This window comes from Nelumbo lutea, chromosome 6 (assembly GCF_056320005.1).
Source record: "Nelumbo lutea isolate HS-2025 chromosome 6, American lotus-T2T, whole genome shotgun sequence".
NCBI lineage: Eukaryota > Viridiplantae > Streptophyta > Magnoliopsida > Proteales > Nelumbonaceae > Nelumbo > Nelumbo lutea.
The window spans coordinates 41485479-41512442 of NC_142689.1; the positions used below are offsets into that span (position 1 = coordinate 41485479).

A 26964-nucleotide genomic window follows, 5' to 3' on the forward strand; every position below is an offset into this window, starting at 1 on the left:
TCACCCATTGATGTTATTGATTAAAAACCTCTTAGGAATTTGTACCCAATTTGACTCTTTTTCTTGCAAGAATGATATAGATGATACTTTTCCATATCCAACACTCAAAACCCACTTTGCAAATTCTTTCAGTTCACTGCACTCTTCATTTGTGATATTTGGGGATAAAATGCGCATATTAGTTTAAAGTGAAAGAACTTGACAATGATATCCTAAATATGGTTTTTGAATAAAAGATGTAACAATTTTTTCTTTACTACCCTTTTTGACAACCAACAATATTTGATGAAAATCTCTTAAAAAACTAACTTTTTTCCAAAAATAGTATTTTCTGCAGTAGTTGATGTTGTTTTCATTATATCCCTAAACATTTTATCAACTACTTCAAAAGAAAAACCATTTGTCATAAGAACTTCATCCCAAATAATTAAGTCAACCTGTTGAATTAATCTGACCAAATTTGTTACTAGTTGGTCATACAACTTGGTGACTCGTATAAATCCAAATGAATCTTAAATCTTAAATGAACAATTCTTCCAGGTTAGTAAGGCAACAATCCCTAAAGAAGCAACTGACAAAATAATTTTATAATCACCTCTAAATTTTGTAATTATTGTTTTCATAAGAATGTTTTTCCCATTCCACCACTTCCATAAACAAAGAATAAACACTCTAGTTACTATATGCCTCCATAATTTTATTAAAAATTGATTTATGATCATTATTCAACCCTAAATGCCACATAGCAAAATTTTGGGATTCTATTGCACTATCATAATTTAATTCTTCGCGAATCAATCTATTTTGTAATAGTTGAAAATGATGCCTCGTTAGCATTAGCATGGGTGAAAATCTTTTAAAGATCTTCCATTTTGGTTCAAAATGTTTTTAATCTCATAAAGTGCTATGTCTTTTAACGATTCTACATATATTTCCATTGAAAGATTTTTGGTATATCTTCTCATTGTCATTTGAAATCATTTGTAAGATCTTCTTAATGTTGTTCCCAAAGCTACAAAGGTTTTGTGACATCATTAAGTATTGAAATTATACAAAATAAATTTCTAAGCTATGACCTTGATGCCCATAATGAGTCTTCGAATAATGCTTGATGACATTCATTATCATCATTAAGTAAACCAAGTGCTGGACAAGCCTCTTTAAAATGCTAGATATAGAATTTCATTCACAAATCTTAAATCCTCAAAACACATGGCTCCTCTTACTTGATAAAACATTAGTCAGAAATAATCCCTCACCTGGATTTGGATGTGCATAATATAACATTCCAATTGACAATTTTCTTTCTCCTTTTCCATTCCTTTGTGTCCTTGTTCTTACTCACTTTGATGGAAATTATATATATGTTAAGCTTCTTACATCTTTATATTTTTTATTTGCTTCAAACCATTTTATTAACATTGTATCTTTGACACCTAAATAACTAAGAACCGAATCAATGTTATCAGAATTAGAAAATATCAACGATTGTTGATCTGGCAAATGAAATTGTAATTGCTCAATCGCTAAAAAATGCTCTTGAATTTCAAATTCAAATATCCTCTAACATGATTGAACCGATGATATATACTGACAATCATGATATTGCTTAATTTCATCAACGGGTTTGTATTGTTGTACACCACCAACTATAGTCGGTTCATTATTATCTTTAATAATGATAATTGCACAACTTGAGCCTTTATATATGTACTTGTATAAGTACTTGATCACCTTTGTCTGTATACATCGTTCAACATTTATATGTGCATCATACCGTATTAGCAAATCAGGGTTATATGGAATTATCCATCGGTTATTAATTTCAATCCCATTCATCATAACCTTTCTTCCATCATCTTTATGTCAATAAATAACAAATCCATTGTTATTTATTGTTGTTTTACATCAAAAGGGTTTTGAATAACCTTTTGAACATTTCCCATCAACCATGCATGGACTATTTGGATAGTATTTTCCAATGGTCCATGTATTATACATCGAACTACTATTTCATAATACAATGGATTTGTTTCTTTATCAAGTATCTCAACACTTATAATATTATCAATATCATCAATTGAATCAAACTTGTCTTCTTTTACTAATGTAATAAGTATGTAAGAATAGGGAAGACCTTACTTTTGAAACTCAACTACATAAATACTTATGTACTAAAAAAAGCAATAGTTTATAATGTGATTAATAATAATTAGTTTATCAACAAAATAACAAATTAATTTTAATACTAAGTACTTGCATTTATCTTAAGTTAATACAAAAGATTTTAGCAATTAAATCAGGCTTATCTTCTACTCGTTGCCATGGTATTCTTTTTAGTTATTCCTATATTTCTAGTCATTTTGGATTATAGGTGAATGTAATGAAAAATGTCAAGGGGTTCAACCCATTTATAGATTGCCATTGCATCTTGATATTATTGAATCATATACCGCTACAAGTGATGGCAATATGAACTTTTAACTAACAACTACAGCATTAAGGTCTCTTGATGCAACTGAATCCTCCAAACCTTGATACAAATCAAATCACAATTTTGATTGATTCATTTTAAAATATTTCAAGCGATTCTATTTAATTGCTGCATATGCATCAACCACAAATTATTGGAATAACTTATCACCCTCTAGAAATGTTGTTCCCTTTATTTTCTTTATATTGTAACCTTATAGTTACAAATTCTCTCATTGAAATTCTTGTCCAAGATCTATTGAATCTCTTTGATATTGATACAACTTTATTCCATTCATCAAAGCCATATAGAAGCAACAAGGGATACTATAATGGCATATATGATAGATGTGTTTCATAAATTCTTCTCAAAATGCTTTTATTTGTCTGAACAATAAAATCACAATTTCTAACGTCTTCAAAACCATCACCAACCATTAATCTAGCAATTTCATCTATTGTTGGCCTTATGTATTGTTTTCCTTATTTTCATTGTCTTAAAAGATCTATATATATGGGTTTAGAGTATCAAGCATCAATTGCAACCCTTGCACGACCAATGGATCAATTTGTATCGCACAATTAGTTCTTCTAATTTCATGTATTTGATTTTGAACCTCATGTTCCGTATCATATATAATATATATATATATATATATATAATTGAACAAATTTTGGCTTTTTCCTAGGCCTCAAAATCAATGATCTTATCTTGTGAAAAATTTCTCCATTGATCTTAAAACAATATGGACCCCTCCCATGTAATACACTATAATCAATCCTTCCTCTCATCGATGTAAATGACATCATAGAATTGTAGCTTCTTATATTTTCTTTAATTTTATGTCATTCAATAACAATTTAAATACTAGGGGGTAGGAGGAAGTAATGGTAGTTTCACATGGCCATTTTTACAATAAAGTGCAAATTTGAATTATTCTTTTAAGAACAAGCATTTTTCTCCTCAATCCACATAAGTGCATGGAAATGTTTACACTTTATAGATCTTTCTCCAAAATTCCATCTTTTAGTAAACCTCCACACTCGTTGTAAAGAATTTGATGGTCGATTCAAGTTATTATTGGAAGTAATAGCATCAGCATTCTCTTCTAGCAACAATTGATCAATTTCTGCACTTTTAAAAACATTTGCATGCTCTCTCAATAATTCTGAACTTCGATAGAGAAAATCCCTTGCACATTTAGTGAATACTTTGATAAATCAAGATTGTTTCCTGGGATTTAAATTTTATAATCTCTTACAAAGCATGTTTGTTAATCTTACAACTTAAGTCTCCTTACGTAAGGTACATCATCTTTTTTTATGGAGGATAATAACATGAAGTTCCTTAATCCTTTGAGCCAAGTCATAAGTCATAATTGTTGGAATTTGACTACAGATGCAAATATTGATTGGAAGTAATATCGTAAACATTCCCTCCTAGCAAGCAATGATCAATTTTTGATAGTGTAGAAGTTTGTCTAAAAAATATTTTGCACATCTAATTAAAACTTTGATAGAACAAGATTTTTTTTTTAATATCTAAGTTTGATAATTCTTACAAAGCATGGTTTCTAATCTCACTGCTCGAGTAAGTGTTCTTATGAAATGTACATCATTTTTTCTTTGGAGGATAATATCTTAGAGTTTTTTACTCCTTTTAGCTAAGTCACAAAAAATGGTGTTTTCATATAACATTGTCATATTTTCTTGGAAGCATAAAATATCTTAAGTAAGTCTTTTTCATTTAATCTAAGTTCTTCTCTATCAAAATGGGAGTTTTAGAGTAATTCCAATCACAAAAGGAGGTTTAAGTGCTTCAAATTATTTATTATTTAAATAAATTATTATTATTACTAATCTATTTTTGAATATTTTTATTTATTATTATTATTATTATTATTATTATTATTATTATATTACTTGAAATATGACCCTAATTTCATATCCATGAGGGTTTAGAAACAAAAAAACCATTGAAGCAAGGCATAAAAAAAGCATATAATGTTCTTAGAACAAATATAACAATAACAATAAAGTAAGGCACAAAAGAATCATATGAAATAAATATTACTATTACTATTACTATTATTATTTAATTATTTTTATCTATTATTATTATAGGTATTATTCATATTATTATGATTATGATTATTATTATTATTATTATTATTTTGAAATATTAGAATTATTATTTTATAATAATATTATTATATTATAATTATTAAATTAAATATTATAAGTATTATTCATATTTTTATTAAATATTATACTTATTATTATATCATTCTTATTTCCTATTATTAATATTTTTTATTATGTATGTCATAGTTATAATTATTTTGTTATAGCCACACAATACACAATTATAATCATAACCATGTAGCATATGGGTCTTAATAGACCTGTTTAAAATAGTAAACAAGGAACCCATGTATGTGAAATGGGTCCAATTGAAAATGGGCCATATTAGGCCTGTTTTAGTTGTCTTCTTCACTCGAACGTTAAAATGGGTTTTACATTGACCCGGATTGGTTTTTCACCGTCTTTTAATGCTTTTTACATATATATATTTTTTAATTTATGTTCTTCCAAGATCTATGTATATGTTAACAAAAAAAAGTGAAGTTTGATCTCCTACCTAATGTTCGGAAGAGTTTGTAGCCTTGGATGAAAAATCTAAACTATTGAAACTTTGAAACGTTTGCAACCTAGAAGTTATAATTCATATTTTGTAATATCCTGAAACTTTGAAGATTTAAATATGCTCAAACAAAAAAATCTGTTCAACCAAATCTATTCAACAAAATACCTACAACTTTTGAAAAGTTTGAAACCTGAAAGCAAACTTGTTCAACCAAGAAAAACATAAGATGGGTTTCAGATGTTTGAAAGAGAAGGCTAAAATGTTTGAAACTTACAATGAACTTGTGGTGGCTGAAAATAAGTTGCAGTGAACATGCAATGACTTAAATGGTTTTGAGAGGATGTGAGGGTTAAGTTTGAGAGGATGTAAGAGAAGAATGCAAGAATGGGAGAGACACATTCGGTTGAGATGTTTTGGCTCCCAAAGGTGTCTTTGGGAACCCAAGTTGGGTTTGACAGTAGCGAAATACATTCGGTTGAGATGTTTGGGCTCCCAATAGTGTCTTTGGAAACCTAAAGACCCAACCCTAAGTGACGACTTGAAGTAAGTTATTAACTTATTTTTTGAAAAAAATGAAAAAAAAATTCTCAAAAAACCATGAGGTAGCAAAGTACCATCTCCACACATTGTGGTTTAATATATACAATAAATATCTATACTACTTCTAAAAGTGTAAGTGAGTCTTATTTTCTGGAATTTTTGTTGGATAGAATCTACACCTTGATCTTGAGCTATCATGGGGACAAATTTGTATTTTAATAAAAAAATCTTTAGTTGAAACAATAAACCAAATGAACAACATTTATGAATAGAAAATTTAAGACCCAATCTATACTATTATTAAAAGTGTGAATGAGAGTGGATTTTTTTTTTAACTAAAATACCCTAATTTTTTTAATTTGGTTCCTCTCTCATTGTAAGAACAAAATTGTAATTTGAACAATCACTTTTCTACCCATTCAAATCATTTTCATCAAGTCTTATTTTTAAGGTATTAACTCCCAATAATATTCATTAAATCCCATTCTTGACTAGAATACCCCCACTTTTAAATTTTGTCTCTTCAATTTTTAGGGCATAAAATGTAATTTGAACTACTACATTTCTCCTCATTCAATTCTCTTTCATTAAGTCTCGTATTTAGAGTATTAACTCCAATTTTTTATTAATTCCTATATTAATTGACCATATTTAAAAAAATAAGTGTGCCAAAGCATAATTGTCTTGATTGATGATAGAAATAAAATACAAATTTAAAATCAAGCTAAAATGGAATTATTTTCCTATTTGGTATCAAACAAACAAAAATATAAAAAATACAAAAAAATTATAGAAGACATTTCAGTACATATCTAATATTGTATATTTATCATATTAAACAAAAATAAGTGTAATAAATAAGAATAAAATTATAAAAACTTTTGGAAACATATTATTTAATATCATCATCATCATCAGAAATCGGTACATGCATTCTTACTAGTTGTCTTAAAGTACCCCCAAGTTTTTTGACAATTGAGGTGGTCGTCAAATGGTAACGAAAAATGAAATGTCAAATTTGCCCTCCACTATTCCTCAAATTTTCAAAATAAAATCCAACTGATGAAAAATTCAAGAAAATGAGGAAGAGGCTCACATCGAAGCACGCTGAAAGAAAATTTTCAGTGTGAATAAAAATTTTTCAATCACTTGTTAAAGTTCTCCAAATTAATGGTATATGTGGAATGTCTAGAAGCTTTGCCATCTGGAGCCTTGACATTACCATTCCTATTATCCACCACTAGAGGTAACTAAATCTAAAAAAGTTTAAATGTGCAACAATTCCTCCAAAGGAATCAACAGATAAATTAGATAAATAATAGCTTGTAGTTCTCAACTTTCACCTTGTGCCAATTAACACCTCACAAATAACAACAACAATAAAAAAATCCAAACAAACTACAAAAAGAATTCACAATTTTCTTGATTTAAGTAGTGCCGGCCCATTTCCTATAAAAGAAAACATATAAAAGGTGCAACTAGGGTTACTTCAAATCCTTCCGGATCTCCATAAGAGAACATAGAATCATGACTGAGAAAAAAAAAAAAAAAGAATCGATTAAAGACTACTAGTGATGAGAAACTAATATGATGCTAGGGTTTAACTATGTATCAACAAACTCGGAAATACAAGACCACCAACAAAACTAAACCTCTCATCCTGTTTCATAGTAACAGAAGGGCTCCATCCTCTGTTCACTAAATTTCAAATCCGAAGATACAATTAGGAGTTTTTGAAGCTATAATCTGAAAACAATGACTAAACAAAAAGAAAAGAAGAAAAACCTTATCGTTGATGCTTCTTCCAAAGACTTGTTCTATGATCCACTGATTGTAAAGGCAAGCTAAACAACCCTAAACTTTTGTTCCGTGATCCATCATTATTGAGAGGTTTTACCATCTATCACCTACAACGGCGGCATATCGTACTCTAACCACTAGAGCATTGGAAACTACATAGAAGGTGGTGTTCCAACGTACCAAACATTCCCACAAAGTGGTCTAGGAGAACCATCAAATTATACAACGAACCATAACGATAAAAGGATATTTTAGGAAATTTCAAAAATATATCAATCACATGATGTCATGTATGAATGGAGTGTGACAGAAAGTTAACAACAAGGGTGGTTTTAGACAATTGTCAAAAAACTTAAGGGTATCTTAAGGCAATATATAAATAATAAAGGTAGATCTAGTCAATTTCCTAAACCATAGGGGTACTTTAAGAAATTTGCCCTTTCATTAATTATTAACTCTTAATTGTTTCTATAAGCATTGACTAATAATTATTTCTGTAATTATCATTAATGATAAATAAATAATTAATTGACCATGCATTTAATGTTTAGGAAGTTTATGCCTTTGTTATAGTAGTGAAATGGGAGGTAGGGTGACATGGCCAGAGGCTAAGAGTCCGATGATGTGGAAAAATGTGGGGCTTAGGTAGGGTGAATACAAACCTGTACTGAACTAGATTTGTTATGTTACTTTTTCATTATTTTAAAATTAAATCTAAATTCAGTTTAAATTAATAATTTTTTACTTTTATTATATTTTAATTTTTTAGTAAATTGTTATTGATGTGTAATTTAAGTTATGATATTATGCTATGTTTATTATTGTTTAAAATGTTTAATAATGTTAGAATTTTTTATTATAAATTAAACAATTATTATTGTTAAAATTAAAAAAATATTTACTTATTTTGAAATTTCTATTGTGTTAATCATTTTTAAATTGAAATTAAATTTTATTAATTTATAATTAGAAAATTATTATATTTAATTATTAAATTTTATACTAACAACATGAAAATATTAGGGTAAAAGAGTTAGGTTATATTTGGGAGACCATATATTAAAAATAAGTACTTAAAAACAAGTGCTTATTTGAATAATCACTTATTTGCATTTGGCATTCAACTTTTTCAGTGCTTATTTTAAAAAATAAGCACTTATTTTATTATAGCCGTTTGGTTGTCTTTTTCTCTAATAAGCACTTTTTTTTTCAAAAAGACAGCTGGATAATGCTATGATGACAATAAAAACAGAGGAACTTCTGAGTTTGACTTCTCTTCTTAACAAATAAACACCAAGATGGTTCTGATTTCTGAGAGGTCTGAGGCTCTGAGCTGAGAAACAACACCAACATGACACTTGGATTGCCCCCAAAAACATTCCATTGGAAACTTACTCTTACGATGATTCAACAACAACAGTAGCGGTTGTGCTTGGTATAGCTACTGTTTCAAGCTTAGATCGGATCCACAGGACCGAGAGTGTGAGTCCAAGACAGACCCTAAGAGCAGAACACTTCATTCCAGCTCCAGGTTCGGGCATTCGTGTAATTTAGGTTTGAATTTGTATCGGTTGCAGTTGAAGTTGAAAACAGAGCAGAATTGCAACCAAAAAGATTAAGGAGTGAAGCTCAGCGGACCGTCGTTGCCAACCTACCCATTAGGACAGATGGTTGGAGAAGACGATGGAGAAGGGCATAAGTGGTATTTCAAAATCCAATTAAGGATAATTTTGGAACAAAGAAATTGAAAAGTGCTTATTAGATAAGCACTTAAAAAAACTAGAAATTTGAACTTAAAAAATGAGTTTTTGTTTTTAAAATAGACACTTATTTCGAGCTTATTTCTCAAATGTTAATAAGTGCTTAATGATGTGATCCCGACCCAAAATAAATGCTTATTTGAATAAATACTTATTTTTAAGTACTCTCAAACATGACATACCCTAAATTTTCATAAATTGACTTAAATGTACACTGATTTTTCAAATACACTTAAACATACTTTATAGATTGACCCCACTAGACTTAAACACACCCTCCATCAATGAAACCTCGCATGTGGATTCATTTAAACTTTTAAAATTCTATTTTGCCCTTTCATGGAAGAAGAATAAGACAATTGCCATTATTACAAAGAAGACAATTGAGAGAAAAATAAGCACATAAGTACCTTTAGTAACAGAAATTAGAACTGAGCTCTTTGCAGAGTAGGATATATTATGAAATTCTGTCTTATATATTGAGAAAGCTAGGCATAAAACCAGAGCTTTAACAAAACTAGCCTCATAAAAAATTAGCCCGATCGGCCACAGAAATATAAATAGATCAAACTAAGTACAACGGAGAAGTACCTACAATCGAGCACACGTTGGGACACTGAAATATGCTCTTGGTGATGTAATGTTGCAAACATCATGGGGAAAGCAAGAGCGTTTATCATCTAAATATACAAGTAATTTGATATTCTTTCATTAATTTGACAAAAAGAAAAAAAAACTCATCTTTCTTTTAATCAGAATTACAGTGGGGTATTTAGGTAGACTTTTTATGGCTCCCATTGGTTGCTTAAAAAATAATATGGAATAAAAGACAAAAAGTAAAAAAAAAAATGATAAAAATGACTTCCTGGTTTTAGTATGCATGTATGTATGTATGTATATTGTAAATATTACTTAAATATTAGTAAATATATAAAATTGGATTATAGTCATAATTAGCCCGTGCTTCCAAGACCTGTTTTTCACAAAAAAAAAAAAAAAACACTTCTGCCACATAGGCAATGAACAACACTATGCTGTTTGGTAAGGTGATTTTCATCACCGTTTTTCATGTATGTGCTGACAGGTAAGCACCACATAGGATACACACAATCAACCATTGGGGGAAATGATTCACCTATGTGGATCTGACGTGGCACCGTTTCTTTGAAAAACAGCACGGTTTCAAACATCCCCTAAGTTCATCCGCAAATTAACTTTTTACTCATAATTAAATTAATTTAAGCAAAGTTTGAGGTTTAAGATTTCGGGTTGGGCTTGGGTTGACCCTCAACTTGACCCAACCCACCCAAGTTGCACCCCTAAGAACAACGGCGACATTCATAATTGGACCAGATCAAACCGAACACAAACCTATGCATGCATTATTGGGTAGCTATGGGGGATTGGCTATCCCCATTGTGTAGCTCAATGAGCAAAGAAAATAAAGGATCTCAGGCTAGACTTTGATAGCGTAATAACAGTTTTTAAGATTGCTTGGCTCAACCTGCCCCACACCTCAAGTAAAATAATAATTGTCTAGGCCTATGACAATGATAGACTTGCCCATGTTTATTATAAAATTATAATTTTTTTACAAATGAAATTTTGTATTTAATTTTAATCTATAAGAATTTGTTATCTAAATATTATATTAATATAAAAATTTGTTAAACACAACAAGATAGTTGTGGATTAAATCCAAAGTCCAACATGATAATAATAATAATAATCAAATGTGGATGTGGATCTAGAGATTTCATAATCAAATATAGATGCATGTGCAGCTAGATTCGATTTGCATTTGATTTGTTTATAGCCCTACTACCCACATTATGTGTAGGCTTGGTGTAGATTCAAGCTAGACCTACCTCAATAGAAATAGTTGCTTGAGCCCAAAAATTTATAGGTCTAGCCAGGTTGGTTAAGTTATAAATGATCATCCCTAAGTAAAAGGAGTCTTATAATATTTTTAATTAGGCCATTATGATTTTTATTATTTTAATTAATTTTTATAATTTTAAAATGATTTGTTACTTTTTATTATTAATTTTAATTATCCTATTAACATTAATTATTTTTAAATAGAATTCAAATGATAAAGTCTCCCTAAAATTTTATATTTTTATTAATTTTAGTTATAGGTTTCTAATTATAATTTTCTAACAATTAACCAATTAGGGTGTAGTCATATTTAAAATACTTAAATATTAGTAAATATATAAAATTAGGCTATTAATCATGATTAAATTTATCTATAAATTAACTTTTTAGTCATAATTAAATTAATCTAAGTCTGAACTTAAGGTTTAAGACTTCGGGTTAGGCTTTGTTTGATCACCAACCAAACCCAATTCACTCAAGTTGCACCCCTAAGAACAATGTGGCATTAATAATTGGACCAAACCAAACTAAGAACAACCATGCATGCATTATTTTTGGGTTTTCAACTATTCGTAGATAACATTGAACAAATGGCGTAGCTATGATCCATGTTTACTCACATGGAGATGACTGAACAAATCTGACATGTGCATGCAAGGCCATGACACGCGAGCATCCAAGTGGAACTATGGCAAATGCCACATGTAGAATTGGTATCATTGAGTACTACACACAACCAAGTTGATTAGACCACCAAACCCAACACATTTAGGGTGGGCCCACAACCAACCACATGTACATATAATGTCAACTGTGAGCATGACAAGTGGATCAAACCATTGACCATGTGCGGACAAATAGGTGAACCCCTTGTTTGTTCTAACTCTTTGGACACTCCTACCACACCCCACCCTGTACACCTCTTCTCACGTTATTTACTCTGTTATATTCTCAAAGATCCTCAACTCACATATCATTATTCTTGCCTCGCTGACTTGAATATTAGAGCCCACGTCCTTGGGATATCACCCTAGGGCTCTAATGTTCTTCTATGTATATGCAAGTAACAACCACCAGAGGTCTCCAACAAATTCCCTTGATAAGGCCATAATTACCCTTATGGCCTTATGTTCTAGATTGAGCAGCAATAGTAATATCTCCCCATATAAACAATTGAATTATGCATTTATCATATGTTTACACTTTATTCATAATTATTTGAACATTACATTTAGTGTTATTGATGTATTTATGGGTTTTATAAAAATTTTCCAAATGCGTTTTTCTAAAATATCCATGTATATCAAAAATGTGCCTATACACGTATTATCTTCCAAATTTTACAATGTGATATGTGATACCAATATTTTGAGACTTGGTCAATTGTTATTAAACCCAATGTTTTAAAAGGCTAAAGACAGAAGTGAGGCAGTTGGGTGTTATAGGGGCAAGGTATAAACCTCAGGCATTGTGGGGCATAAACCTTAAGCGAAAGAAATTGAAATGCCATGGAAATAATTCATAAATAAAAACATGTAAAAACATAAAATTAAGATATTATATAATTTTATCTATCTTTTTTGATATATTACAGATTTGAATCCAACCAAAGTTTTTTTTCTAAAATTTAAATACTATAAGAACAATATTATTGCACCTATGTGTTAGTGAAGAATCATCTCATTATATGCTTTAAAAGAAATAGATTATCAATTATAGGGAAATGGACAAATAGATAAGAACAAAGCATAAACAATACAAACCATGAACAACAGAACAAGCTATTTTATTATACATTGGTGGTATAAATTTATTTGTTATTTTTATATTTATTCATTTGTGCAATATGCTGATATAAAACAAAGTATAAAGTACAAAACAATCTACTAAAATTTAAGAACTAATACTGAAATTTGAAAAATAACAAGACACGGCATGGAACTAATTATAGAATATTTAAGATTGAACTACCAGACAGCATGAAGAAGAAAAAGAGAACTTCAAGTTGCTCGATGGTTTGAATGAATGAGTTTGAGGTTAAGAAAGTTTTAACTTTGGAAAAGAACAAGACACGGAATGGAACTAATTATAGAAGATTTAAGATTGAACTACAAGAGAGAGCATAAAACTATAAAGGTCCCAGTCGATAATTTGAACTTCAAACTTGTTGCTCGATGAATTGAATGAATGAGTTTAAAAAGTATCAGCGGATATTTGACGGTGAACCCAAATTCTATTCTTTTTTTGTCTTAAAACTCTGTTTTTTCCATATGTAAATCTTCATATTCAACATTAGCATGAGCCTCAAGCCTTGAACGTTACAAAGAGAAAGGCCCAAAGGCATAAATCTCAAACAATTCAAGGCCTAAGCATTGTTGGTGAGATTGAGACTATTGAGACCAAACCTTTTTTTTTTTCTAACCTCGCCTCAATAGCCTTTAAAAACATTGCTTCAACCGGCATGCCGCACCCCACCAACCAAGTTGCCACCAGGCCCACATCTTGGAGTATATGATGTTGCCTCATAAAAGTGGTAACCAATAAGCTGGTATTCATCAAAATTCACCCCCGGGAGAGGGGTGCTTGTTTTTGTCTGTTACAACCGCAAAAAATCCCATACAACTAGTACATGCATAATCTTTTTCTCTTTTTTTTTTTTTTTCATTTTTGCTCAGGTGCACACGTATTAATTTGGCATATAACAAAATAAACTGGACTTTATGCCAAAATCACCCCTCCTATCCTGTCTCTTGATTCTTCTATCTTCCTGCAACTGAATCAAAATGTTGTATAACAAAATAAACTCAACTTTACATGCCAAAACCATCTATGCTGTCCTGACTTTTATTTTACCTGCAACTGTCAGTGCTACCATGGCCTTCCATTCCCTTTTTATTTTTAACTTGTATGTTGAATGAATGCATAAATTAAAGGATTGAAATGGTAAACTTATTAGAGTTTTAGTGGGGAAAGAGAGAGATCTGTACAACTTGTAGATTTACCAGCGGACTTGGGTCAATACTGCAAATTGTATTGCTTGGGCTCTGAAGCTCACCTTGACCATTCCATGTCATTAATAAGATATACACATTCCTTCTAGTTGTCAACTGATTTGCATCTGCCTTTTACTCTATGCTTATTCACCTCTTGATAATGAATTTTGCCTCGTCAGAGCATATTCTCCATCAGGGAGTCCATTGTTCCTAGTATCTATAGCTGTCACTTTTGAGCATAAGAAGAAGAAAGAAGATGTGTATATCGTCACATGCCACAAACTGCAAAACCATAAGACGTAAAGATGTCAGGTGGGATGCCGTATGGTTCAAATGCAAACAGAAAGAACAGGATGTTATAGTCTCCATCACACCTATGCCAAATCCAATAGCTTTCACTGCTTTCCAGTTTCCAGCTGATTGCAGCCATGGACAATGCAATGCAACCCAAGAGCGAAAAAAACCAATGAAAACGTTTAAATAGTGTCTTGATAAGACCCCGGAACCTTCCTCCAATGTTTTGCCACCTGCATTAGTAGAACTTATAAACTACAGAGGATAGAACAATCCTTCTGAAGGAATGAAAACTAAACAAGCTGCAGTCATTCCCATGTTCCTATGCTTTTAAATGCCGTATACAACACACACATACACACAATACACAAGCAATTAAAAAATTGCATTCTTGAGGTAGTTAGAATGGCTTTTACAGTGAAAATCTACAAGCAGTGGCTCAACATCATAATGGTCCATGAAAGTAAGAAGAAGGAAATTTGTGCTGCATCCCACACAAATCGTTGACCATTCAAAGGAATCTGTTTGAGAATTATCTTATCTGATCTTTTTCAAGTCCTACCATTAATATGGGATAGATCTATGACTGTCTGTAAGGCAAGATAATACATTTTGGTAGCATAACCTAGATTTGATAGATTAAGACAGTAATAGATTCTTCAAACAGGTATTATAATAGAAGATTCACATAAGTGATAGCAGTTTGCAAGAAAAAATAAAGCATCACATGGCTTGGGAAAATGGGATATTAATTTGCAGAAACTAGTAGAGAAACTAAGCATGACAGGAAATTAGACAATGGAATTCCCTTCAAACAAACAATTGGGAATATTCTAAATATAAGTGAAATAGAAACCATCTCAAAAAAAAAAGCAAGTTCCTCAATATAATGATGGATTGAACCACTAAAAACACTTTTTAAACTCTAAATAAGTTCCTGAGCCTTCCAAACTAATAAATGTCAAATCAAGAAACTAATGGCATTACAGGAAATTAGACAATGGAATTCCCTACAAAGAAACAATTTGGAATATTCTAAATACAAATGAAATAGAAACCATCTCAAAAAGCAAGTTTCTCATACAATGATGGATCGAACCAGTAAATACACTTTTTAATCTCCAAATAAGTTCCTCAACTTCCAAACTAAGAAATGGAAGATCAGCCTTTGCCAACAAATTTAAAGTAGTTAATGCTCACATAAGAGAGGTGCATATCTGTGTTCATATCAGAATTTACCCAACATATCTATCTTTTTTACAGGTTAAAGGTTCGTACCCATGAAGGCAATTCGAACAGAACCCAGGTGACCAATGAATTGACCGATGTGTAGTAGAGAACTCTATCAACCATCCAATAAGAAGACCTAGAGCTCCTATAGCTAGGACAATAATTATATTGAAAGACCTGCAATTTTAATTGTCTTATTAAGAGCAAACTGTACCTACAAAACAAAACTTACAGATACTAAAACAAAGTCTGACACTTCTCATTACCTGGTTGCTCCTGTTGCAGCCATGAGAGCTGTAAGAATTGACACAGACGTATGAAGTGCCCTTTTTGAATCTTCACCAATAAAGGTTAAATAAACAAAGGTACTAACAACAGCCATGAAGGAAAGCCAGAAGTCCATAAACTGAAACCAGATCCCAGAATAAATTTTCAAACATCATTATCATTGTTATTTTGAGACTATGGTAGAATAAAAGACTTTATTAGAATGAAATATATTTTCTACCAAAAAACCAAAGAATGAAATATATTTATTTAAATGCCTGAGATACTAGAAAAAGAAGCACAAATGTGGTGTAAATGGTTAACATATTCCTTTTCTGCCAAGCTTATGCATATTCTAAATTTGCATCGTCTGGTACTTCATAGCACTAGTTACCCTAAATGTGTGAGCTTCCAAAGACCTATCAGTTTAAATGAAGATAAATCTCTAACACAATCCTGGAGGCCTTCTACAAGAACTACCATTTTTTTTTCTTTTCTTATGGAAAAGTTCAGAACTGCCATTTTTCTCTATCCCTTCATATGCAGGTCAAATCTAATGCTACATATGTATAAAGTAAAACAAACAAGTCAAAAGTCAAAACTTGAATTTTGTGAATTTTTACTAGTAGGGCCTAGGGGTATTTCAGTTATTTAAATATTCTCTGCAGGTTTCAGCCTAAGTGTTTTATTAGTTGTGTTTAAAGTTTTAGTCATTTCTTTCAATAAGCAACAGGGTGAATTTCATTAAATAAGAAAAGAAACCACACTTGCTCAGAACCAAAGCAGGTAGGGGAAATTACAATAGATCCTCAGCACAGGCCAAAGAAAGCACAAAAATAATAGAATATAATAACCTTTTGCACTACTGGGTACCCAGATGAATGAGATGTTCAAGCTGACACATTAGGAGTGATCCAATCTCACTAACTGTCTAAACTGACAAGGTATTTGTTCCTGAGAATTCATCCAAAAAATGACTGTTTGACAATCCCCCTCAACCAATATATTCAATAAACCCCTCCTGAACTATCATTCAAGGCCTTGAATTAAAGCCAACAGTTCTGCCCTAGAAGTTTCCAAACCCAGATGGCCCTGAAAACGGAGAATTACATTGTCACCAGAATCCCTAACTACTTCTCCCGCTCCAGAGTTCCCAGGACAGGATTTCAAATACAGCACCCATCAAACTTTAGTTTGTAGCTTCCATCCCCTGGTGAAGTCCATTCCCACCACCCTTCGAGGCACTCTGTTATTAAAACCCGCAATAATGTTCCACCCTCTTAGTAGGTCATTCAGGCTTACCCCATTGAACTCTTTTGAGCCCAATGTGCAACCCTTACAGTTGTAAGTTCAATCATCATCTCCACTTCTTTCTGATTTTCTTCAAAGATTCTACCATTTTTCACTCCATAACCCCACAACACTACCCCCTTCACACATTGCCATAAGATTTATGGGAAGTCTTCTTGGAACCCTCTGATGTGATATTCTTCAAAGAAAAAGACAAAATTGGGGAAAGGACCAATTTCTCCACTGCTTTGGGAAGTCTCCCCCAAAATGGATTTCCATTGGGAAGTCTTCTTGGAAAGAATTAATACTTGTGATATTCTTCAAAGAAAAAGACAAAATCCGTGCCTTTCCCCAAATTGATGCATCCTTCGTAAGGTTGATGGTGAGACTTGCTACCACTTAGGCACTTATTAATTTCCTAGCCTTTTGTTCTTTCTATTTGGTAATGATTTTTTTCTTTGTTTGGGTGCAGGTAGAACCCCCTGCCAAATGTTCAAGGCTTGTTCCATTCCTCTTTTTTCAACTGGAGGAAGAAAAGGGGGAGAACTCTTTGGAGGTGCACAAGCGCAGAAGTATGCTGCACAATATGGGAAGAAAGGAATCAAAAAATTTTTTCAGACAAGGAAAGGATCAGACAAACAATCATTGAAGCCATTACCGTCAGAGTGATCCCTTGGGTTAAGTCATTGAGAAGTTTCGATGATATTTCCACAAATTACCTGCTTAGGAAGTGGAAGGAGGTGACTGATTCTTCTCTTCCAAAAGGTGTTATCAGCCCGGTTTGGATCCCACCTCCTAGTGGGTTTATTAAGCTGAATTTTGATGCTAGTAGTGAGGGGAATCCAGGCCTTTAGGTATTGGAGGTGTTTCTCGGAATGAGGAGGGAGGAATTATTGCCCTTTACTCAGGGCCAATAGATGTGGGAGACTCCTTGAGGGCAGAAATCTTGGCTGTGATGGAAGGGATCTAAAAAGCCAAGGATCAGAATATAAGAACATTGATCATAGAAGGGGATTCAAAGTTGGTAGTTAACTGGTTGCAAAAAGATGAGACTGGCTAGTGGAAATTTGTCAATGAAAGGAGGAAGTTCAAGTATTTAACACAAGATATAGAGATCAAGTTGCAGTGGGCTAAAAGGAGTGATAATGCCTTTGCCAATGTTTTGGCAAAGCAAGGAGTGGGAAGGATTCAACTCTTCTGGGCTGTTCTCTAATTGTCATATTCTTTTTTCATCGTGGAGAGAGCTAAGAGGGTTTATCTCTCTTCGAGATGCTCACTTGTATCTTTTTCATTAATTAATGAAATTTTCTGGTTACTGATAAAAAAAATCTAAGAAGCATAAGAACATTGCAAAAATAGATGGTTGGTGCTTTCCCCATTCTTCCAGCAGAGAACACAAACATGGGGTGAAAGAGTTCAATTTTTATGCTTCTTTGGAATTTGTCACAGGGTTTTAAGATTTGCTTTGCAGCCTCCCAACAAAAAACCTTTATTTTGGGGTGTATTGGGCTGGACCACAATTATTTAACTGGAAAAGGAAGGTTTTCACCTTGGTTAACAAGGACTTTAAAAAAAAGATGAACAAGTGAAACTACCTGTTAGAGAGGGGATTCAAATCCTCTCATCAACACCGGCGGAGTAAGGGCAATGTATTTGTAGGTGTTCAAGACTGCTATCAGTCTTGAGCACTAATAAATTTCAGGTTTGAAAAAGGAAAAAGAATAGAGGAAGGAGGTGAAAGAGAAGAGAGAGAGAGCAGTAGAAGACAAGATTTGAAAGGAATGACAGAATCTTGATTTTCTGCCGCCGCCACTTTATTTAATATTTATAGGTTATGCTCATTACATGGAAAGGACAGATCTGCCCTTAGTCTTTACATAACAAATAGAGCAAAATAAGACTGAAATAAATAACAACCGAAACAACTAAATGACCAACAGCTGACCCTAGTAAGGCTAGAACACCTTCTACCCTACGAACACAGTGAGACCGTAGTTGTGGGGCCCACATCAGTGTTCTCTACACTCCCCCTCAAGTTGGGAATAAATGTTTATCATTCCCAACTTGGATAGATCCGCCTCTAGCTTCTTCCGTGGTACAACTTTGGTGAGGATATCTGCCAGCTGCATGTTGGATGTGATGTACGGGAGACACTTCTTGTGATGAGACCCTCTCTCGTACAAAATGTCGATCAACTTCAACATGTTTAGTTCTGTCATGCTGTACCGGGTTGTGTGCTATATTAATAGCCGCTTGATTATCACAATACAGCATCAGGGGCTTCTCATACTCAATACCCAACTCCTCAAGTAGTGATCTCAGCCAAAGAATTTCAGCCACTCCATTAGCCATTGACCTGTATTCAGCTTCAGCACTAGATCGAGAGACAACACTGTTTCTTTATCCTCCAAGAGACCAAGTTACCTCCCACAAGAGCACAATATCCAGAGGTAGACCTTCTGTCATCAACACTTCCAGCCCAATCGGCATCCGTATAGACCTCCACCTTCATGTGGCCATTGTTCTTGAACAGTATACCTCTACCCGGGCATCTCTTCAAGTATGCTAATATTCTTTCTGCTGCTAGAAGGTGCGTGGCTCTTGGAGGCCATTGTTCTTGAACAGTATACCTCTACCCGGGCATCTCTTCAAGTATGCTAATATTCTTTCTGCTGCTAGAAGGTGCGTGGCTCTAGGAGAATGCATGTACTGACTGACAACACTAACTGCATAACTGATATCTGGCCGAGTAAGGCATAGATAATAGGAGTTTTCCCACTAATCGTTGAAACATAATCTTGTCTTCAAGAGGCTCCCCACTCTCTGCACTAATCCTGTGGTTCTGATCAATGGGTGTATCCGCAGGTTTGACACCTAGCTTTCCAGTTTCCGCCAACAGATGTAGAACATATTTCCTCTGAGAGACAAAAATCCCCTGTTTAGATCTAGCAACCTCAATACCCAAAAAATACCGTAGTGCACCCAGATCTTTCACCTCAAACTCTTGATGAAGGAGCTGTTTGAGGGACTGAATCTCATGGTTGTCATTTCCTGTCACCACAATATCATCAACATATACCGCAAGTAATGTCAAAGAGGACTCAACCCTCTTGATGAACAGTGTATGATCTGATTGGGCCTGTACATAACCGAATTTCTCAAGGGCTAGTCTAAATCTGTCGAACCAAGCTCTAGGTGACTGCTTCAAACCATACAATGCCTTATTGAGCCGGCAGACCTTCTTACCTGCCTCTGTATCATAGAATCCAAGAGGCAACTGCATTTAAACCTCTTCCTACAAGTCCCCATTTAGAAAGGCATTTTTAAAATCCATTTGGTATAAAGGCCAAGTGTGGCTTGTTGCAAGAGATAATAGAACTCGAATGGTGGTCATCTTGGCTACCGGGGCAAATGTCTCCAGGTAATCTATACCATAAGTCTGAGTGAACCCTTTTGCAACTAGCCAAGCTTTGTACCTCTCAATGGAACCATCTGCATTGTGCTTCACAGTAAATACCCATCTACATCCAACTGGTTTCTTTCCTTCAGGCAAATCAACTAGCTCCCAGGTATTATTTTTCAACAGGGCATCCATTTCAACTTGCATTGCACCTCTCCACTCCGAAACTGATAGGGCTTCTTGCACTGTTCTTGGAATAGGGACATTAACAACGGAAGTGAGATAGGACCTGTAGGAGGGAGATAGGTGATCATAGGATAAAACTGGGAAATACAGTGGGTTGTAGATGTGGTACAATGTTGTATTCCCTTACGGACGGCAATGGGAAGGTCAAGGTCATCTGGAGGTAAAGTGGCAACTTGGAGCCGCAAAAGAGATTGGAGCTGGCTTGGACTGCTGATGACCGGGATCAACCTGCCTGCATCGCCTGTGATAGATCCTCAACTCCTGACCCCTCTGACCACCCTCACTATGGTAGCCCTCATCACCCAATGGAATAGGTAAGGGAACAGCCCCAAAAGTATGAACCCTACCCTCACTGCGCTCCCCTTGAAGAAAGTGACCCAAATCCCGACTCACACTACTCTCCCCCTGAGGAGAAACTCAAGAATAATAGGGTGTCTCCTCAAAGAAAGTGACATCCATGGAGACAAATCTTTTCCCTGAGACAGGATCATAGCAGCAATTACCCTTTTGAGTTTGTGCATAACCAAGAAAAATGCATTTGGATGCATTTGGTTCGAACTTGGAGTGATGGGGTCCGAGAAGCTGAACAAAACAGGTACAACCAAATGTTTTAAGGGGAACAGTAAACAACTCCTCATCTGGGTATAGAAGAGAAAAAGGACATGACATATCAATAACCCGAGAAGGAACCCGATTAATAAGATATACTATTGTGAGGATAGCATCACCCCAGAAGCGAATAGGGACATTGGAGGTAAACATAATACTTCTAGCCACCTCCAAGATGTGCCTATTCTTCCTTTCTGCAACCCCATTCTACTGAAGTGTATGAGGGTAAGTGCTCTGGTGGATAACCCCATGATTAAGAAGGTAAGATGCCAATGGTTTAGCAAAAAGTATTCCTTTGCATTATCAGATCTAAGAACTCTGATCTTGGCATCAAATTGGGTTAGGATCATTTGGTGAAAGGTTTGGGTCAGGGCGGGAACCTCATCTCGTGAATGCATAAGATAAACCCAAGAAAACCGAGTATGGTCATCGACAAATAACAAAAAATATCTGTACCCACCCATAGAAGGGATGTGATATGGCCCCCAAACATCCGTATGCACAAGATCAAAAGGACGATTACTCCTTTTATTACTCAATGAATAAGAGTTTCTACAATGTTTAGCAAACTCACAGCTTTCACATTGCAACTGGGACAACTCAACATACTTAAACAAATTAGGAAACAGACTCTTTAAGGACCGAAAGGACAAATGACCCAATTGGTTATGCCAAAGCATAATCGGACTCACACTCTAGGAAACAAGTGACTTCTTATCCATTGACTCTTCCCGACGATAACTTTCTCTGAGCAGATAGATCCCATTCGTCTCACGGCCAGTCCCAATCACCTTCTTCGTCTTCAGGTCCTGAAAAACACACCGGTCAGGGAAGAAAGTGACTGCTCATGTCATGTGTTTGGTAATACTACTGACTGAAAGAAGATTAATATCAAGCTTAGGGACATGTAAGACAGAAGACAAGGAGATGGTATCCGATAGCTTGATGTCACCCTTGCCAGAAATGGGGACAAGATAGCCATCAACAATAGATACTTTATCCCTACCAGAAGATAAATGCCAGAAATGGGGCAAGCTAGTCATATGGTCGGATGCACCTGAATCTATTACCCAATAGGGTTCAGTAGTACCTAGAGCTGAGGCATGGTATGCTGAGGCTCGAGTACCTGAGTGTGCGAAAACAGATGTGGCAGGGGCTAATGGTGACTGTAGTGGTTGAGCTGAGTTCCCAACTTCCTTTTCCATCTGTATAAGGGCAGCCCGAACTGCAGCTAAGGTCTCTAAGAATGTGCCTCTTGTGCCAGACGAGGATGTTGAATCAGTATTCACGACCACATGAGTATTACCCTTCTTGCTTCTCAACTTTGCCGGGACCAAATGAGGATGCAGCTTCCAACATGTTTCTTTCATGTGTTTGGGTTTCTTACAATGCTCACATATCACATAACTGTTGTTCCCAAACCTGCCTTCGGCCTGATTTTTAAACTCCATTCTGGTCAAGAACCAGTAGTCTCAAAATAGGGTTACTACAGTCAAAGAACAACACTTAGACTATCAATCACAACCAAACACAGTGTAGGGCCGATCTGTATTCACAGTGTATGTGCACAAAACCGGGATAACTCTGATCTAAAACCAACTAGCAAACACAATAGCAGTTGTCCATAGAGTTCTCACCCCTTAAGAGAGTTCGAAAACCCCAAAAGACTCTGAAAAACAACTTAGAAGTAGGTCTAATATGCTTGGCAGAATTAGGGTTTTAATCAGTCCTTAAAGTAAACAGTTCAGTTGCACAATCCAATCAGTACCGTATAGATAGACTTGTAGTAGGGTTAATATGAAACCCTAGAATCTGATCAATGCTAACAACAAACTTGAGGACAGCTCTAGGTAGATCGCAAGGTTCAGTCTAACACTAGGGCTAAGGCAGTTCAGCCCAACAGTAGGGTTTGCTGTAAAACCCTAGAGAATCGAAGGGAGAAAACCCTAGAATGGTTCGGCCGCCCCCTCCAGATAGTTCCAACCTATCTTCTCTGATAGAACTCTTAGAAAATAAATAACTTACAAGGAAATATTGTTCGCTGCCTTCCAAGGTTACCCGAACCCTAGTCTTCTCTAATCCTTCCTGACCACTAACATTCTGCAATCGTGACAAGCTTTCAACAGCTGCTAGCCCTTCTGGCGATCTCCAAGAATCAGTCTGCGAACTCCACCTTTTCAGCTTCCAGTCCTAGGAGATTCTCATGTGGTCGGCCGGTACTAGACTCACATAAGAAACCCTAACTTGGCTCTGATACCATGTAGGTGTTCAAGACTGTTATCAGTCTTGAGCACTAATAAATTTCAGGTTCGAAAAAGGAGAAAGAATAGGAGAAAGAGAAGAGAGAGAGAGTAGAGAGAGAGAGCAGTACAAGACAAGATTTGAAAGGAAGGACAGAATCTCGATTTTCTGCCGCCGCCACTTTATTTAATATTTATAGGTTATGCTCATTACATGGAAAGGACAGATCTGCCCTTAGTCTTTTACATAACAAATAGAGCAAAATAAGACTGAAACAAATAACAACTAAAACAACTAAATGACCAACAGCTGACCCTAGGAAGACTAGAACACCTTCTACCCTACAAACACAGTGGGACCGTAGCTGTGGGACCCACATCATTGTTCTCTACAGTATTGAAGTAAATTGAACAAAGGAATCAATTCATTTCAAGATATCTTAAAGGTCTCCTTAAACCAAGTCCCACACTAACCCAATTTTGCACAAATTTTTTAGGAGTTATTTTGTTAGTGTCAAAGTAAGATGGTGGCAACTCTGTAATTTAGATTTTTTTCTTAGTTCAAGTAGAACTGGCCACCGTTGAATAAGTTGAATTTATATTCGTTCCTATAGATTATTCTATATGTGGTGATTAATTCCCATTCCATACCCTAGAGTGATTCTAGGCCCCAAATTAAATGACTCTGATTTTTCTCTCTATCTTTTAGGTAACCATTGCAACCATCAATGGCTCATAAATTATTCATTATATGCATCTCAATTGAGGAGGACGTCACCCAAAGAATTAGAGCAGGACGGGCAAAATGTAGGGATGCATCTGGACTTTTAGGTGTTAGGCGGCATAGTTCTCAAGGCGACGCCTAGGCAGACGCCCTTTGAGGCTTGCCTCGCCTAATCGCCTGATAGTTTTCAACTTCCTACTATAAAATACTTTTTTATTCATTCTTTTTTGAGATTATAATTATAAAATAGACATTATTAAGCTAAAATAATGATTTTGTGTGTTTATATACTAATTTCTTTTTACTATTTTCTTATTTATTAGGGTTTAATCAACACAAACATTGCTAAATGCATTGAACCCTCAAAGACTAAAAACCCGAACCAATAAGTAAGGAAGAACTAAAAATTTTATCTAATCAGCAGCGCATTTTCCTCTTCCATATCTTCTTCTACTACTACTAATACTACCAATACTTTTTATTTTCTTCTTTTCCTATAACAAAAATAAGGGTTCAGCCCCTATATTTTTTGAATTTTATTTTCCTTCTTCCTTTTCTTCTCATGAATATGTTGATTTTCTATACTTTAATATGAAATTTATACTTCTCTTATGAAAATCAAGAATTATTATTAAAGAAATATGGTTATGGTACCTAGGGAACTACCGTAGGATCTATGCTTTTAACATAAAAAATCCATCGCCTCCACCTAGGCAACTAGGCGACAAGGCGCCCCCCAGTCACATAGCCTTGCCTTGGCACCTTGAAAACTATGCTAGGTGGATACTACTTAGATTAAAAGGAAAATTCTATAAAACAGTCATAAGGCCAGCTATGTTGTATAGAGTAGAGTCTTGGGCAGTCAAGAAACAACACACCCAGAAAATGAATGTGGTAGAAATATGAATGCTAGGATGGATGAGTGTAAAAACTATAAAGGAGAGGATTAGGAATGAAGTTATCCTCAGGGACCTAGGAGTAGTTCCAATAGGTGATAAAATGAGAGAGAGAGAGAGATTATACTAAGATGGTTTGGGCATGTGCATAGAAGACTACCAATTGCACCAGTTAGAACAAGTGATTTGTTACACATTGAAGGGACTAGAAGAGCTCGGGGTAGGCCGACCCACATCCATCTAAAAACATAGTAGCATAATAGGTGCTTCCTAATCTCAGTAAAGATCTTGTTAGTTGGGTGGAGGATTCAAGGAATGTCCAAGAGAGGGAAAGCTTGCTGGGAGGTGATTCCTCTAGTTGTGCTGTGGGCAATTTGGGCTGAAAGGAATAGTATAATTTTTTAACAAAAATTGAGTACAGAGGAGGTGATTATCAACTCGGCTGTTGGCATGTTGAGAGCGTGGAGATCAACTCTTACATGCTTCGGTCCTGATGACTTCTCCTCCACTTTCTTGAATGTAAATTTTTTGGGGGTCCTTAAATGAGTTTTTTGTATAAAATACTACTGTACAGAGGACCATACTTGTATATTTGTCTTAGTTAATACATTTTATACTTCTCTAAAAAAAAGAAGACACTGCTTTGGACAATAACTTTGTAAATGTAAAGGATGTTGTAGTCGAATAAGACTACAATCAGTCCTAGTTTTAGTGTTCAATTAACAAGAAAATTTGAGAAAGAGGAAGAGGATAAGAGGAGAGGAGAGGAGGAGAAGAGTTCGAATGGGAGATTTAGAAAAGGAGAAGATTGTAGATCCGCCGCCACTCTCTTACTATTTATATTAACTCTCAAATAAAGATAAAAGGGTTGAAATACCCTTACTGCTTACATGGAAAAATAAAAGACCAATAATTAAAGACTGACTGAAATAACTACCAACTACCAACTAACTGCTGACTATAGTCATACGAGTACAGTATAGTGGGGACCACATCAATGTCATTTACACTCCCCCTCAAGTTGGGAATAGATGTTTGTCATTCCCAACTTGCATAGATCCGCTTCTAACTTCTTCTTGGAAACGGCCTTGGTGAGAAGATCGGCAAGCTGCATGTTGGAGGTGACATATGGAAGACATACTTCTTGAGATGCAACCCTTTCCCTAATAAAACGTCGATCCACTTCAATATGCTTAGTTCTATCATGTTGTACCGGATTATGGGCTATATTAATGGCAGCCTGATTATCATAGTACAGCATTAGGGGTTTTTCATAGGCAATACCCAACTCTTCAAACAATGATTTCAACCATAGTATTTTAGTTACACCATTTGCCATGGACCGATATTCAGCTTCAGCACTGGAACGAGAAACAACATTTTGTTTCTTACTCCTCTAGGAAACAAGATTACCTCCTACAAAAGCACAATATTCAAAGGTAGACCTTCTATCATCAACACACCCGGCCCAATCAGCATCTGTATAAACTTCTATCTTCATGTGATTATTATCCTTAAATAGTACACCTCTGCCTAGACACCTCTTCAAATATGCCAATATCCTCTCAACATCAAGTAAATGAGTGATTCTAGGAGGGTGCATATATTGACTAACAACACTGACTGCATAGCTGATGTCTGGTCGTGTGAGACAAAGATAGAGAAGTTTTCCAAC

General features: G+C 34.6%; 1 protein-coding gene across 2 annotated transcripts in view; it reads right to left on the minus strand.

Moving 5' to 3' along the window:
* Positions 1–13488: 13488 nt before the first annotated feature.
* The window catches only part of LOC148848735 (uncharacterized), a 39098-nt gene continuing 25622 nt past the window's right edge, over positions 13489–26964 (minus strand). Inside the window, exons 11-14 of one of the 2 annotated variants that reach the window (XM_088952451.1) lie at positions 15884–16023; positions 15666–15794; positions 14468–14620; positions 13489–14375 (exon numbers count right to left, since the gene is read on the minus strand). In XM_088952451.1, the coding sequence (XP_088808577.1) occupies positions 14237–14375; positions 14468–14620; positions 15666–15794; positions 15884–16023 (561 nt within the window). In that variant the 3' untranslated portion in view covers positions 13489–14236. The remainder of the gene's footprint in view (positions 14376–14467; positions 14621–15665; positions 15795–15883; positions 16024–26964) is intronic. The other variant, XR_016101406.1, reaches the window with a different exon arrangement.